The sequence below is a fragment of the Podarcis cretensis genome (genome assembly GCF_951804945.1).
Source record: "Podarcis cretensis genome assembly, chromosome: 14".
NCBI lineage: Eukaryota > Metazoa > Chordata > Lepidosauria > Squamata > Lacertidae > Podarcis > Podarcis cretensis.
The window spans coordinates 37,652,891-37,666,416 of record NC_137183.1 but is presented as its reverse complement, the minus strand read 5'-3'; the positions used below and the strand labels follow the sequence as shown (position 1 = coordinate 37,666,416).

General features: G+C 47.4%; 1 protein-coding gene across 8 annotated transcripts in view; it reads right to left on the bottom strand.

Moving 5' to 3' along the window:
* Nucleotides 1–13,526, bottom strand: part of RAB11FIP3 (RAB11 family interacting protein 3) — an 89,675-nt gene that overhangs the window by 5,365 nt on the left and 70,784 nt on the right. For 4 of the 8 annotated variants that reach the window (XM_079952367.1, XM_079952360.1, XM_079952361.1 and 1 more), the window contains 8 exons: nucleotides 13,301–13,435; nucleotides 9,036–9,071; nucleotides 5,810–5,903; nucleotides 5,000–5,103; nucleotides 4,684–4,824; nucleotides 4,150–4,231; nucleotides 1,329–1,466; nucleotides 383–538 (listed from right to left, as the gene is read on the bottom strand). In XM_079952367.1, coding sequence (XP_079808493.1) covers nucleotides 383–538; nucleotides 1,329–1,466; nucleotides 4,150–4,231; nucleotides 4,684–4,824; nucleotides 5,000–5,103; nucleotides 5,810–5,903; nucleotides 9,036–9,071; nucleotides 13,301–13,435 — 886 coding nt within the window. The remainder of the gene's footprint in view (nucleotides 1–382; nucleotides 539–1,328; nucleotides 1,467–4,149; nucleotides 4,232–4,683; nucleotides 4,825–4,999; nucleotides 5,104–5,809; nucleotides 5,904–9,035; nucleotides 9,072–13,300; nucleotides 13,436–13,526) is intronic. The other 4 variants (XM_079952364.1, XM_079952365.1, XM_079952363.1 and 1 more) reach the window with 3 other exon arrangements.

Genomic DNA, 13,526 nt, shown 5'->3' with positions numbered 1-13,526 from the left:
CCGTAAATGGCAGAAGATCTAAGTTTAAGAATAATGTGCCATGGAATGATTATTTTAGCATACCGCTGGGAGAAGTGTATATGATTAATGAGTGCACAATTGTTCTGCTTAGCCAACATACCAAATCATAAGGGCACAATATTGGTTTAAGGACCAAAGATTCAACAGTTTAGTTATAAACTTGCTCATTTATTTTGACCTCTCTCCACCAACATCTGACCTTTAGTTGTTCCAGCACATTGTTTTAGCATTCTCTTGCATTTAATTTGAACCAGTCTCTGAAATGCAGGGCCAGTAGAGCTATACTGAGACCCACAATGCTCTCTCCTCCCAGTGCCCAATCCAGCTATAGCATAGAAGTCTGTAAGGAAAGCTCAAGTACCTGCTTGAGCCGCCTGATCTCTTGCTCCAGTTCTGTCTCCCGCGTCCGGCTGTTGTATTCCTGGAGGCCTATGCTACTGCTCCTGCCCCTTCGCTGTTCTGCTTCCAGCTTGAAGAGCTGCAGGTGCTCCAGCTGTTTCCTGAGGTCCTCAATCAACTGCAAGGCAAGGGAGGCAACTAGATTAGTGGAGGACTATCGCCCAAGAGCACTAGCCCATACATACAAAGCGACTCTTTACTGCAAGGAGGTAAATGGGCTGGTGCACTAGGTGTGCAAGGCAAAAGGCACAAATGCTTCTGTACTGATAACAATGTAATATTTATTCAAAAAGGAGAGACAGACAGACAGACAGGAGGCCTTTAAACTCTGATAACCTTACACCCACCCTGAAATGAAGTCTTAAACATAATCCTATGATCTACAACCAGTTCCACCAAAAACTGGAGATCAGCAACCAAGGGCAGGACTGATAAGGGCCAAGACTTTACGGCAGGGATGGGGAACCTGTGGCCCTCACTATGCTGCTGTGCCTCTTGACTCCTATCAGCCCCAGCCAACACATGCTGATGGGAGTTGCAGCCCAAAACATCTAGAGGACACCAGGCTGGCAAAGGTTGGTTTAAGCAATGCATTTTGCTAAACATAAGAGTGAAAAAAGACAAGGAAAAAGCCTGCTCTGGAGGGGATGGGGTGGGTTTCTGTTTCTTTGTTCTTGTTCTTATCATGTATGTTGTGCTTTTATATTGTATTTTTATGTCGTGAACTGCCTCAAGATCTGTGGATGAAGGACGGTATACAAATTTAATAAATAATACAAGTAATACAATAAATAATACAAATAATCTAGTCAGAAGAGAGTGAGATATCTGGGGGTGGGGATGAGGCAGGATAGCAGGGAGTGCCCCATGGTGCAGTCCCCCTCTGGAAGCCAGCAGGCTCTGCTCACCTCCTGGGTCAATTCCTTGTCCTTTTGGAACTGGTGCCTCTCGTGGGTCAGCTTGTCTCCCAACTTCCTCTTGTTCTCCTGCTCCTCATTGAGCTGCATTGTGAGGTCTTCTATCTCGTCTAGCAACTTCTGCTTCTCCTGAAAAAAAAGCCAGGGAAATGAAACTGTGACCCTCCCAACACTCTCGCCTCTTCCAAGCACCTCTGAAGTCCAGCAAGACCCCATGCCTTCCTTCACTTGGAAAAGGGACACTAGAGGGCAGAATGGCAACAAGCAAGGAACATAAGAAACCTGCTTTAAGCAAGGCAAAGGGGTTAGAAATGCATAAGTGATCCAGACAAGGTAACACGTGCGATTGATTGGGTTTTATTATTATGGATACTGCTTGAAACTCTCTCCTCATAGAGTCAGCAAAAGTGGGAGAGCCCTTGGCCAAACATGAATGTAATAGGGGGCCGTAGGCATATCTTCCTGTCACCCCACCCGGATCTGTAACATGAAGGTAACACTGGCCTACTTTACAAGATTGTTGTACACTCTTGGTCTTCATAACCCTCATTAAAGAATTATAGAAACTGGTGTCTTATTAAGTGGAATAAAGTGACAATGCATGTTGCAAAAAAGCAATAAAAAAAGAACTACCGTATTTTTTGCTCTATAAGACTCACTTTTTCCCTCCTAAACAGTAAGGGGAAATGTGTGTGCGTCTTATGGAGCGAATGCAAGCTGCGCAGCTATCCCAGAAGCTTTCACTGCGCAGCAATCCCTCTTGCTGTTCTGGCTTCTGGGATTCAGAATATTTTTTTTCTTGTTTTCCTCCTCCAAAAACTAGGTGCGTCTTATGGTCTGGTGCGTCTTATAGAACGAAAAATACGGTTCTTCTTCTTCTTCTTCTTCTCCTCCTCCTCCTTCTTCTTCTATTAAATATCTGTTGTTGTTGTTGTTGTTTAGTCGTTTAGTCGTGTCCGACTCTTCGTGACCCCATGGACCAGAGAACGCCAGGCACTCCTGTCCTCCACTGCCCCCCGCAGCTTGGTCAGACTCATGCTGGTAACCTCGAAAACACTATCCAACCATCATTAAATATCTAGCAAGCGGCAAAGAAGTTGCTGGGATGAGTTCTTACCACAACTATCAGCTTGTCTTTTTCAGCATTCTCTAAAATGTTGACCAAAGATGCTTTACATGATGGAATAACCGTATTTTTCGGCCCATAGGGCGCACCTAGTTTTTTTTGGGGGGGGGGAATAAAGGGGGGGAAATTATTTCCTCCCCAGGCGCGGGGCTGGGGCGGGGGAAGCTTCCCCCGACCCCAGAATAGACTGCTATCCGCAACCCTAGGGAGCCCGGCGGGAAGTCGCGCCAGTCTCCCCAGGCTTGTGGATATCTGCCCGAAGCTGAGCAGCGCGCCCTGGGCTTTGGGATGCAGGCAGCTCTCCGGAAGCCTTGAGAGACTGGCGGGAACTCCCGCGGGCTCCCAAGGCTTGCGGATAGCTTCCTGAAGCCTGGATTCGCCCCATAGGACGCACACACATTTCCCCTTCATTTTTGGAGGGGGAAAAGTGTGTCCTATAGGGCGAAAAATACGGTATTTGCTACCAGTAACAATTAGTAACTAGAAGCCTAACAAAGGTTGCAACTCAATACCCTAGGTATTCAACAATGCAGCAAAAATAGCCAAATTAAGCTTCCAAAAAGCAGGAGAAAAATAGCCTCTTGGATTGAAAATCAAGGAACAAACAAAAGTGTAGATTTTTAGACAAGGAACCTTTCTTTTTAAAAAATGTATCATCCAGAAACTCTCCATTACTCTCAAGTTAAAAGGACAAAAACTGAAGGTACATACTATTAGCTAACATTTGAAACAAGGTGTCAGAATGTCTGGTTTTGATACCAAGGGAAATCCATCTGTGCAAAATCTCACATATCGCCCATTTTGTATAAAATCACTGAATTCATATACAGTGTTAATTTCCCAGTTACAGTATATACAGGATGAGTTCTTTAAAAGAGGCCCCGTGGATACAGAGTACACATTTTCCACGGGGCCTCTTTTAAAAGACTCACCCTGTGCTTGGATACAAGCTCTACTTGAAAATCACCTGTTACCTGCTACAAAATTCCCTTCTCCCCTTTCCTTTCCTTTCCTTTCCTCTTATCTGAAGGAGCTGAACACTTGTAGCCTGCATCTCAAAATAAAAGTCTCACTCACTTGCACTATGTTTTGTATCTTGGATTACAGGTGAACCACCCCCTGCTTCCAGAAAAAATTAAGCCAAAATCTAATCACAACCCCTCCAACCGAGCCTAGCCTTCCACTTGATCATATAAGAGAAATTGATGCAGTATCATCTTAGGATAACCACTATAGCAAATCACAGGAGATACATCATACATTTCTATGCATATTTACTCCAAAGAAATCCCTGCTATATTCAGTGGGGTTTACTACAAGGGAAGTGAACATAGGGATTGGAGTCTGAAAGTGACAGGTTTGAAGTTACAAGGCAGCCTAGGCTGGCATTCATGGAAAGGCTGGTATTTGACCTCAGGGGGAGACAAATAATCAGAGATTTGCCTAAGTGCATGGCCTAAAGCAGGTGTGAAGCCCCTCTGGCAAGAGCAAACTGAGCACAGCTTGCTCTGAAGGCAAGGATGCTGAGTAAGGGTGGGATAATGTTGTGTCACTGAAACATAGAGCCATATGCATTTTTCTTTACTGCTGAGAAGTTCTGCTCCAGAGGAAAGCACACCACCCCTTTTATTTTTAAGACACACAGAGGCATATTACAGAAATCTCTGCCCGGCAGAGGCACCTCACCTCCTCTAGCCTCTCAATACTGGCTCTCAGGCAAGGGACGCAGGACCGAAGTTCTCCATTCTCATCATCCAGCTGTTGTATCCTGCAGTTTACAGAAACAAGCATAAGCTTGGAAATGTACTGCCATCCCTGCAAGCAGGAGGCCTCTCTGCCTGGCCCTTGTGACTCTCCCCAGGCCACACCCCTTGCTGGCCTTGGCTGGCCTCATGTGCCCTTGAACCCTGATCTTGCTTCTCGCTTGCCTGGATGGAGAAGAGAGACGTGTGTGAGTGTAAATAACTGTACAAAGCCTAAAATTTACATCGGTTGCTCCGCCCACCTTTAGCTCTGGTCCAAATCACCCCTGGCATGTGAACCCCTGGAAAGCTCTCCAAAGGGGAATGTAGCCCCACCACCACCAACATGTGTTAACTGTAAGTTGTACGAATAAGGGCTTCCTTTTTTACTTGCTGAATCTTCCACCAGTGAATGTAACTGGATGACCCAGAGTAAGGATGTGCCTAAGCAGAGTCTCCATCCATTTGCCAACCGTACCGGGCTTGGAGGTTCTCGATCTCAATGCTCTTCTCCCGCTCCATCTTGCTCAGCAGATCCCGCTGTTTCCGGATTTCATCCATGAGGACCTCATCCGATTTCAGCTCCTGCTCTTTCAGCTGCTCCTCCAGGGCGTTCGCTCTGTGGAGACATAGAGAGGTTGTAAATTCTACTACCAATTGATAGGGCTGTGTCATGTCTGAAGCCCTGTCATTCCACACAACTGTGTCACATGCCATTTCTGAACACACAGACAGGCTTGTCTCAAAGCTGACACCTGTCATGCAAGCCAATCTCCCACCCACCCGATTTTTACCTGTGCACCAGTTGTAGGTTTTCCTGCTTTAAGCGGCTGTGCTGCTCCCCATTTGCCGCCGTGTCCTTTTCCAGCTCTGTCACTCTTTTCTCTAGGAAGATCACCTGCAAAAGGAGCAGTGAGAGTCAAGCATTAAAAGGCCTGCCCTTCCTGCTTCACCCATAGGACATGAAAGCCAGTCTGGGGGCAGAGGTTTTGGTCCAATTCAAGAGCAAGCAGCTCTAGCCAGTTGTACACTTTGTTTCCTCCGCACTTCATGGTCCTTTGCTTAACGTCATATTATCATCCTTGGCTCCTTAGTCTGTAATACCCAAAGCGTCACCTTTTGGGAGAGATTTAAAAATAGAATGCTCCTTCTTGGTAATCCATCTGAGTCAATGCTCAGGGCTGCTGTTTCAAAACCCTTAAGATGCTGGATGCTCACATATCCTAAGCCAGTGCTCCACAGCAGCAGCAGCAACAGCTGGGAAAGTGGGGGGTGGCCTTCTTGTAATCATGAACAGGGAACCTGTGGCCTTTAATAAAGGATGGGTTAGAAATTTTTCTAAACACATAAAAAGTAAAGCATCCCAGTGGCCATGCAGGCTGGGGCAGGTGGGGGTTGGGAGCCCGCAATTGTCTGGAGCAGTACTAGAGCAGCATTACACCCTTATGGGAGGAGGGTGTCTGCTGCCTCTCTGTATGAGTCACTGGTCTGTGATCAGGAGACACATACCCAGATCTTTAACAGAGAGACAGACAGACAGAGAAGAAAGCATTTGCTTCCACACACTCTAACAGTAATGCTTTCCAGCTGTAAAACACACCCACCTTATCAGTGATGTCCTCTTCCAGGCATTCGGTGTTGTTCCGGAAGGGTTCCTCCATGACATCTAGCGGGAGGGTTCCTGTCTGGTGAAGGTGTCTGTAACGAAGACAGACCAGGCCGATCCAAAGCAAGAAGACAATTAGAAGGACCATCATCACAGAGGAGAACACCGAACTAGCACAGTTGTGCATGGGTTAACATTTCCACCTTGCTCCTTTCCCTTCCTGCAGGGGATTCCATCATCAAGTGCAGTTCAGAAGCCCTGTCTGACTACCAGAGTTGGATTTCTCAATTAAAAAACCCCAAACACTTCTGTTTCACGGGCTACTGCCAGCCCACCCACAGCATCCCTCAATAGTCCTCTAAGCTGAGCAAGGTTGTCTGACACCTTTGTGGGGTGGCAGAGAACAATAGCGTATTACCAGGTACCCACACTTACACACCTTTTCCCCTTTGCTCTTTGGAATATGGGATGATTAAGATCTGACTTTCTCCCACTTAATTTCTTTCTGATCTTCATGGCAGCGAGATAAAACACGTTCTCAAGAGCAATAAAGAACATGAAAGAGGAAGAACCGTGGCTCAACGCTGCAGCATATATACTTCGCAGGCTGGACGTCCCAGGATAAATTGCTGGAGTGGCCTGTTTGCATCTGGGAATCCGACATTCAAATCCTCACCCACTCTAAAGCCTATTAGACAGCCTTGGGCAAGCGGCTGTATTTCAGTCTAATCTACTTCGCGGGAAGAGCTGTAGCTCAGGAGCACAGCACCTGCCTTGCATTCAGAAGTTTCCAGGTTGAATCCCCACATTTTCAGGTAGGGGCAGGAAATCTCTCTGCCTAAAACCCTGGGGAGCCACTGCCAGTCAGTGTAGACCATACTGAGCTAGGTGGAAAGCATAAGGCAGCTTTCTATGTTCCCTAAGAGGCAGGCTGGGAGGCAGAGAGCAAATTGGTAAAACAAGCCCTCCCATCATGTTGAGGCTCCAGCATTGCAGGGGGTTGGACTAGATGACACTCATGGTCCCTTCCAACTCTACAATGCTACGATTCTATGCCCCCCACCCCACCCATGGAAGCTGCTTCCATTTTAACACTTCTCCCTGTGTGTCTCTGTTGTGGTCCAAAGGCCATCATTTTATGACACGACACCCAGGTCAGACATTAATCAGCTGTTAACTAGCAATGCACTTTATCACTTAAAGAGTGTTCAATATTCCACCCAAAGGACAAGGGGGAGGCAGGCTTTGGGTGTCCTCTGCCTTCCCCACCTGCCATGCAAAGCCTTAACACAGAAATTCATGCACTGAGAGACTGTGAACGCATTGTGGTGTTTGAAGGGTGGTTAATAAGAAGTGGTTAATGATAGGTTACAGGTGGTTAATAAAAGTTACACTGCTGATCAACCAAAGCAAAGCATGAAAAATATACAGGCAGCTTGGAAGCTGTGGACCTCATTCCAGATCTCCCTACACAGCAGCAAAACCTGTCTCTTGCAGACAAGGCAGAGCCAGAAATACCATCAGCTTTGGTAAAGAAATGCCACCCCAAAAGCCCTGCAAGAGGGCAAGCACAGCCTCCTCCCTGATGGCCCATTAAATTTGAGCCAGGCCATATGGCAGGGATAGCCAACCTAACCCAGAGGTTGCTGGGCTACAGCTCCCATCATCCCTAACCACTAGTCCATGTTAGGTGGGGCTGATGGAAGTTGGGGCCCAGCAGCATTTATTTGGAGGATGCCATGTTAGTTACCTCTGGCTGTGGTGGCAGGAGGAGGACACAGCGGTGACTGGGCAATCAATATTGTCCCAACCAGTGTGCATGTCAGAAAGAAACTGGTCCCACTGGCCAGCTAGCATGAGAGGGTTGGTGAGCTGCATCCTGCCCCCCAATAAACGAGGAAAGTGAAGTAAAAGCTCCAGTCTCATAGGCAGCTCTCATGGGTGTTACCTGGGGCAGGGGTGTGTGAGGAGCCCCTCCCAAGTAGTTTTTAAATGCTCCTCTTTCTCTTCACTTCAGAGGCTCAGGTTGGGTATAAATGTAATAAATAGAATAGAATTTAAAAACAGATGGAGGACTGTGTGTGTGTGTGTGTGTGTGTGTGTGTGTGTGTGTGTCACCTACACTGGGGGAGGCAGCTGCTGGTGTTTTAGTTGCTTAGATGTATCCACCTAAGTTTTAGTCAGAGTAGACCTATTGAAAATAAAGGAACTAAGTTCATCATGTCCATTAATTTCAGTGGGTTACTCTGATTAAAGCTAACCCCTTTTCCCAGACCCAAAATTGCAGCGAAAGCAACACCTAATCCAGTGAAGAACACCCACCCCTTGTGCAACTTTCATAGTTTAATCGTGAGTCCTGAAGGGCGGACCAACAGATGGGTATCCACATGCTCTGGTTGAATTTTGGCAAATCAGCAGCAGGATGCTATTCCATAATGCTGGGTTGGGGGAAGAGAGCGAATGAGAGGAGGAAGAAGCCCTAAGAATGCCCTTTCTCACACTTTGTTCTTATTGCAACCAATGTGTAGAGAATAATCATGAAGACAAAGTGGGTCCTGGTGGATGTCTGAGATGCTTTAACAGGAGAGCCCCACGTGGAAAAAGCAGTCTCCCAAGGTACGCTGGGCAGAAGCCTTACAGCTTTTACCCCTGAGACAAGGTAGCCTTCCAAATTTAAGTGCTAGACTGGTAACAAGGAGCAGCATGTCAGTTGGTGAGTAGGGTGGATGGAGGACAGGTCAAGCAATCCGGCCCTCTTGTGCACCCAGCATAGAAACCAAACAGGCTACAGGGAGGAGAGAAGCCCCCTCCTCTGTATCCAGTGTGGAATGCAGGCTCGCTGTGTCCCCCTTCTCCACCAGCCACCCGCAGACTAGTAAAGAAATGGCAACCCCCAAACTGCAAGACTCCTCAAATCCAAGCAAAATATAAATAGAGCCTCCAGGAGTACTTCATCCATTCCCTCTGGGGCAAGGAGAAAACATACCAAACAAAGACCACCCACATGCACTTCTAGCATGCAACGCCGAAAGATGTAACTGCTCAGGAGATGTACCTTTTAAAAAACAAGGAAAGAAACTGCCCTCATGCAGTCACTGGAAAGAGAAGGTGGAAGGAGAAAGAGTGACCCCCCCACCACACCGGGGGGGGGACCCATGCAAGGAAGCCGTCGCGTGGGCTTTGAGAGCAAGTGCAGGGAGAGTAAAAGGAACATCAGAGCGTACCTGGCTACCTTCTTGCTTGAGAGCCTCTTATTTGGACTGTGGAATGAACAACAGGAAAACTAAGTCAGGAAAACTGACACCCAAGAGCAACAAGCGAAACAGGAAGCAAGCGAAGACAGAGCGGCAGGGGCATATCCTTTACAATTCACGGCACAAATGCACAACACAGCACACCCAGGCCATGCACCCCATCCCGCCCCAAATCTAAACCCAGCCAGAGGCAACATCTTTTCTGCACACATTTTTAGCAGCGATGCAACATCGGAACGGAACAAAACGGGCCCTCTGTGGTGCCTGCAGGAGCGTCCATCGCTCCTCTTCCCCCTGCGTCCGTTCACTGGCCAGTCCTGAAAACAGATCCCGAGGCTAAGAATAGAACTTGAGTGTGGTGGGACTTTCGGCTTCTGCTGGATTTAAACCCACCTGTCAGCCAAGCGGGCATCTGAACCCCCGATAGCAAGGTGCAGGGAGTGCCAAGCAACGTACCTCAAACAGGCGCACCACAGAAAAGGTCTGTGGCACACAGAGGTGAAGCCAAATACACATACCTGAAAAAGCCCCACTACGAACCAAGGCTGGACGTGCCTTGGCCATCTTTCTAAGCAGGAGCTTCTGTCAGAGAAAGAGGAGAAGGGGCCGGACGGATGACTGGAAACACGACAAGAAGCAGAGAGAGGAGAACCCAAACCCAGTAAGTAGTGGGGCTGAGAGAACTCTTAAAGGTCACCCCTAGGAAAAAGGTTTCTAGCCCAAATCGTGGCATCACCTTTTCTGACCTCTAGAGGTGTGTATATCTGTTTCAGGGGATACGTTTTAACTGTTAAGATATATAACACTTAGGAGCAACAGCTTGCCCAAAATATTTTTATCCACTGAGGCAAAGGACAAGAGGGCATCTGTCCCCCATCTCCCACAATTCCAAGAGCAGAATCTGACCGGGGTCACATCTGCACCATACATTTAAAGCACTATGGTGCCACATTAACAGCCAGCGCTTCTCTCAGAGTTCATTGGTGAATTGATTGTTAAAGCACTTGGGGAACTGTAGCTCTGTGAGAGGAAGAGGGGGTCTCCTAACAACTCTTAGAACCCATAACAAATGACAATTCCCAGAATGCTTTGGGATAAACCATGACTGTTAAGGTGGCAGCATAGTGCTTTAAATGTTTGGTGCAAGTATGGCCTGGACTGGGACTTTAATCTTGCTTCAACACTGGGAAAGGGATTGTGTCCTCCACCACACATGAAGGCAGCAGGCTAGTTTAGGGGGTGCATAACAAGTCTCTAGCACACATAGCTCTGACCTCCACCAGAGGAGAATGCCCAGGAGGCTCAGCAGGAATGGCTGAAGGTGCTGCTGCTGCCGCCACCCACCTACCAGCATCCACCACCTGAGGCAACTGCTTCACTTTGCCTAATGGTAGGGCTGGTCCTTAAGAGCAGAACATAATATATGCAAACACACAGAGAGGAATGGATTGACCATTGCGATAGGTTTTTAAGCTGGGTAGCCGCCTATCAGAGAAGCTGTAGGAGTGGGCTTCTTGCATCAACAGAGAGTCACTAAAAGGTATTGGAGGTCCTTTTCAATGCTGAGATTCTATATATAGCACCCTTAATGCATGCAGTGCTGTACAGAGAAACATGCAAACAAAGGTCAGCCTCTTATTGGCATTTACAACCTAAGTTCCAGTGGAGAGAAAGGGGAGGCATCTGTGTGTAAAAACGGCAACATGGATTTGAACATACCACTTTAGCAGTAGGCATGTCATACAGGCACATGCAGCCAGCAGTGGCTGCAGGTCCCTGTTGACAGCAGCACATGGCACCAAGATGCCCTTGCCATGTTCAGAGGTGGCTGGTGCCCACTTGAACTGGTAAGACGGAAGACAGGGGGAGGGACCAACAGTAGGTGGAGCCAGAGCCAATGACAGGCACAGCCAGGACTAGAATCAAAGCCAACTTTTGTCGCCCTCCTCCTCCCTGCTGAGTGCTACAAGGGGCAACCTGGAGCCTAAGGAGAAGGAAGCTGATTGGCTGTGCCATTCCTTGGACTGGCAATGTGTCAGAGTGGGCAGGTGGGGGCTGGCTGAAGGTAGGCTGAGGTTAGAGGGGCAGTGCTCCACTTGCCCTGATATACCAGCCTCCACTGTCACACCGTCTCTTCCCCACCTCCATGCCTTCCGATCGTGTGAATTCCCCTTGTGAACATCCACCAGACCGGGTTGGGGTGTTGGACATTCAGCATAATATAATTGCGGGAAATCTATGAAGTAGTAAGTAAGGGGGGTTCTCGGAATACATGACATCTCCATTCACAATGTTTGCAATGTTGTCATAAGCCTTTGATCTCGGCACACCAATCTAATGCAATCATTTCCTTCAGGCTGGAAGGGGCTGTATCTGAGTGGCAGGACACCTGCTTTGCATGCAGAAGGTCACAGGTTCAACCCCCAGCATCTCCAAATAAGGACTGGGGAAGAGCCCTGCCTGGAAAACTACTGCCAGTCATTGTGTGGACAATACTGAGCTAAATACTGCATTAACTCAAATGTAAAGTGCACCTTTTTTGGCCAAATTACATCGTGAACATTAGGGTGTGCATTAGATTCAATGGCACATTAGATTCGAGTAAATGCAGTAGATCAATTGACAAGACTACAAACCTGCACACGTACTCAATTAAGCTTACTTATTGAGTAGAGCTGCAAGACCTCTCATGTTCCTCTCTTATTTGCCTCATCTCCTCCTCCCATCTGCCATACCCAACTCCATGCCTTCTGCCATGGCTTATCCCAACATTTGCCAACATCTGTGCTGACTGAGGCTGATGAGAGCTGCTAACCAAAGCAGGTGGAGGGGGCTAGATTGGTGAGAGCTGCCTCATGGCTTGCAGCGATCGCTAGGGTCTCCATTTACCAAGCCTGTCCAACATATTCATCTACAATTCTCAACCTGCTTTCTAAAACCACCATTGCCTCATCTTGCTTGAAGCCCCCACCTCTTTCGCTAGCTGCTGCCATTCCCCACGCCCCGTTCTCCTTAGGCCAGAGTAGAACACAAAGGCACCAAGGAGGAATCCAGAAACGCCACATTTGCTTCAGACACACAGATTAGTTCATGCAAAGGAGATTAATTGCAGAGCAGAGAAAATGCAAAAAGGAGGATTCTCACTGGCAGTGTTCTTCCTGGTTTTGAAGGGATAGAGATAGGGTGCTTTCACATGCAGTGCTAACAAACACCTCCATCTCCCAACATTTTTTTTAAGGGCAGTCAACTGAGTGCAAGTTGCACAGACACTGATGTGCATTATCAGCAGCCAGTGATCAAGACTGCTATTGAGAAACAGCCTTCCTCCCTGAAGATATACACACAGGCAGTGAAGAGGGTGATGGGGAAGGGCTGTGGCTCAGTGACAGGGAACCTGTTTTGCATGCAGAAGGTCCTGGGTTCAATCTCTGGCATCTCCTGATAGGGCTGGGAGGGACCCCTGCCTGAAATCCTGGACAGACCCAGACCAGAACTGACATAAAGGAGTCAACAGCCTGACTCAGTATAAGGCAACTTCCTATGGCTTAGTCTTCAATGCCAAGCTCTACTTAAGAGTCGATCCACTGAAATTAATGGACAAAACTAACTTGGATCTATTGCAGTGGGTCCACTCTTGAGTATGACATGGGGGGCCACAACCCTATGTTCCTATCTTATGCAAGAAAATGGTAGACTTGATATTACTAAGAGGATGTGGGTGAGGGTGGGGAAAACCACAACTGAATAATACACTTTGGCAGACAAGCTGCTCCATCATCACACTTAGCCGTTTAAAATTTGTTATTTTTGTAAATAAGCTCTGGGGTTTAATTATATTACAATCGAGTGGTGTATAAAATAAATCTTGTGAAATAAACCAACCAACCAATTTGACAAACCTCAAAGGAAACAGGCCCATCCTGCAGTGTAAGCGCCCCAAATATCAAATGGTTTCAATAACAGGGCCAAATATCACTTAAAGCTGCCTGGTAGGCAGATTGGCAGAGGCTAGATTTGAACTGGAGACTTCCTGAATCATGTTTCAGCCTTCACCAATAGACAACAACAGTTCAGGGCCCTTCCTCTGAATGTACTGCAGATGTGATTTGTTAAAAAGAAAGGAAGGGAAAAAGTGAGCACCCATGCTTAGCAAACCATGCGAGTCCTACTTTCCCAAGAACATATAAATCATGCAACTTTAAAAAGAAGAGTGTCTCATGCCCCAAACGAGTTACCTATTCATTTCAAGATCATTTAGGCGAGCAGACAGGTCCTCGAGGCGGTTGATTTGTTTGTGGCACTGGGTACAGTAAAACTCAAACGCCTCGTCAGTGATAATGCTGTGCAGTTTCGCCGCAAGTGGGTTGGTGCTAGAAAAATCACAAGTGTGTCATTCTTGTAAAAAAGGAGAACATTCAGGCAGAGCCCCTCGATTCCACCTGTGGCTTCCAGAAGTTGAAA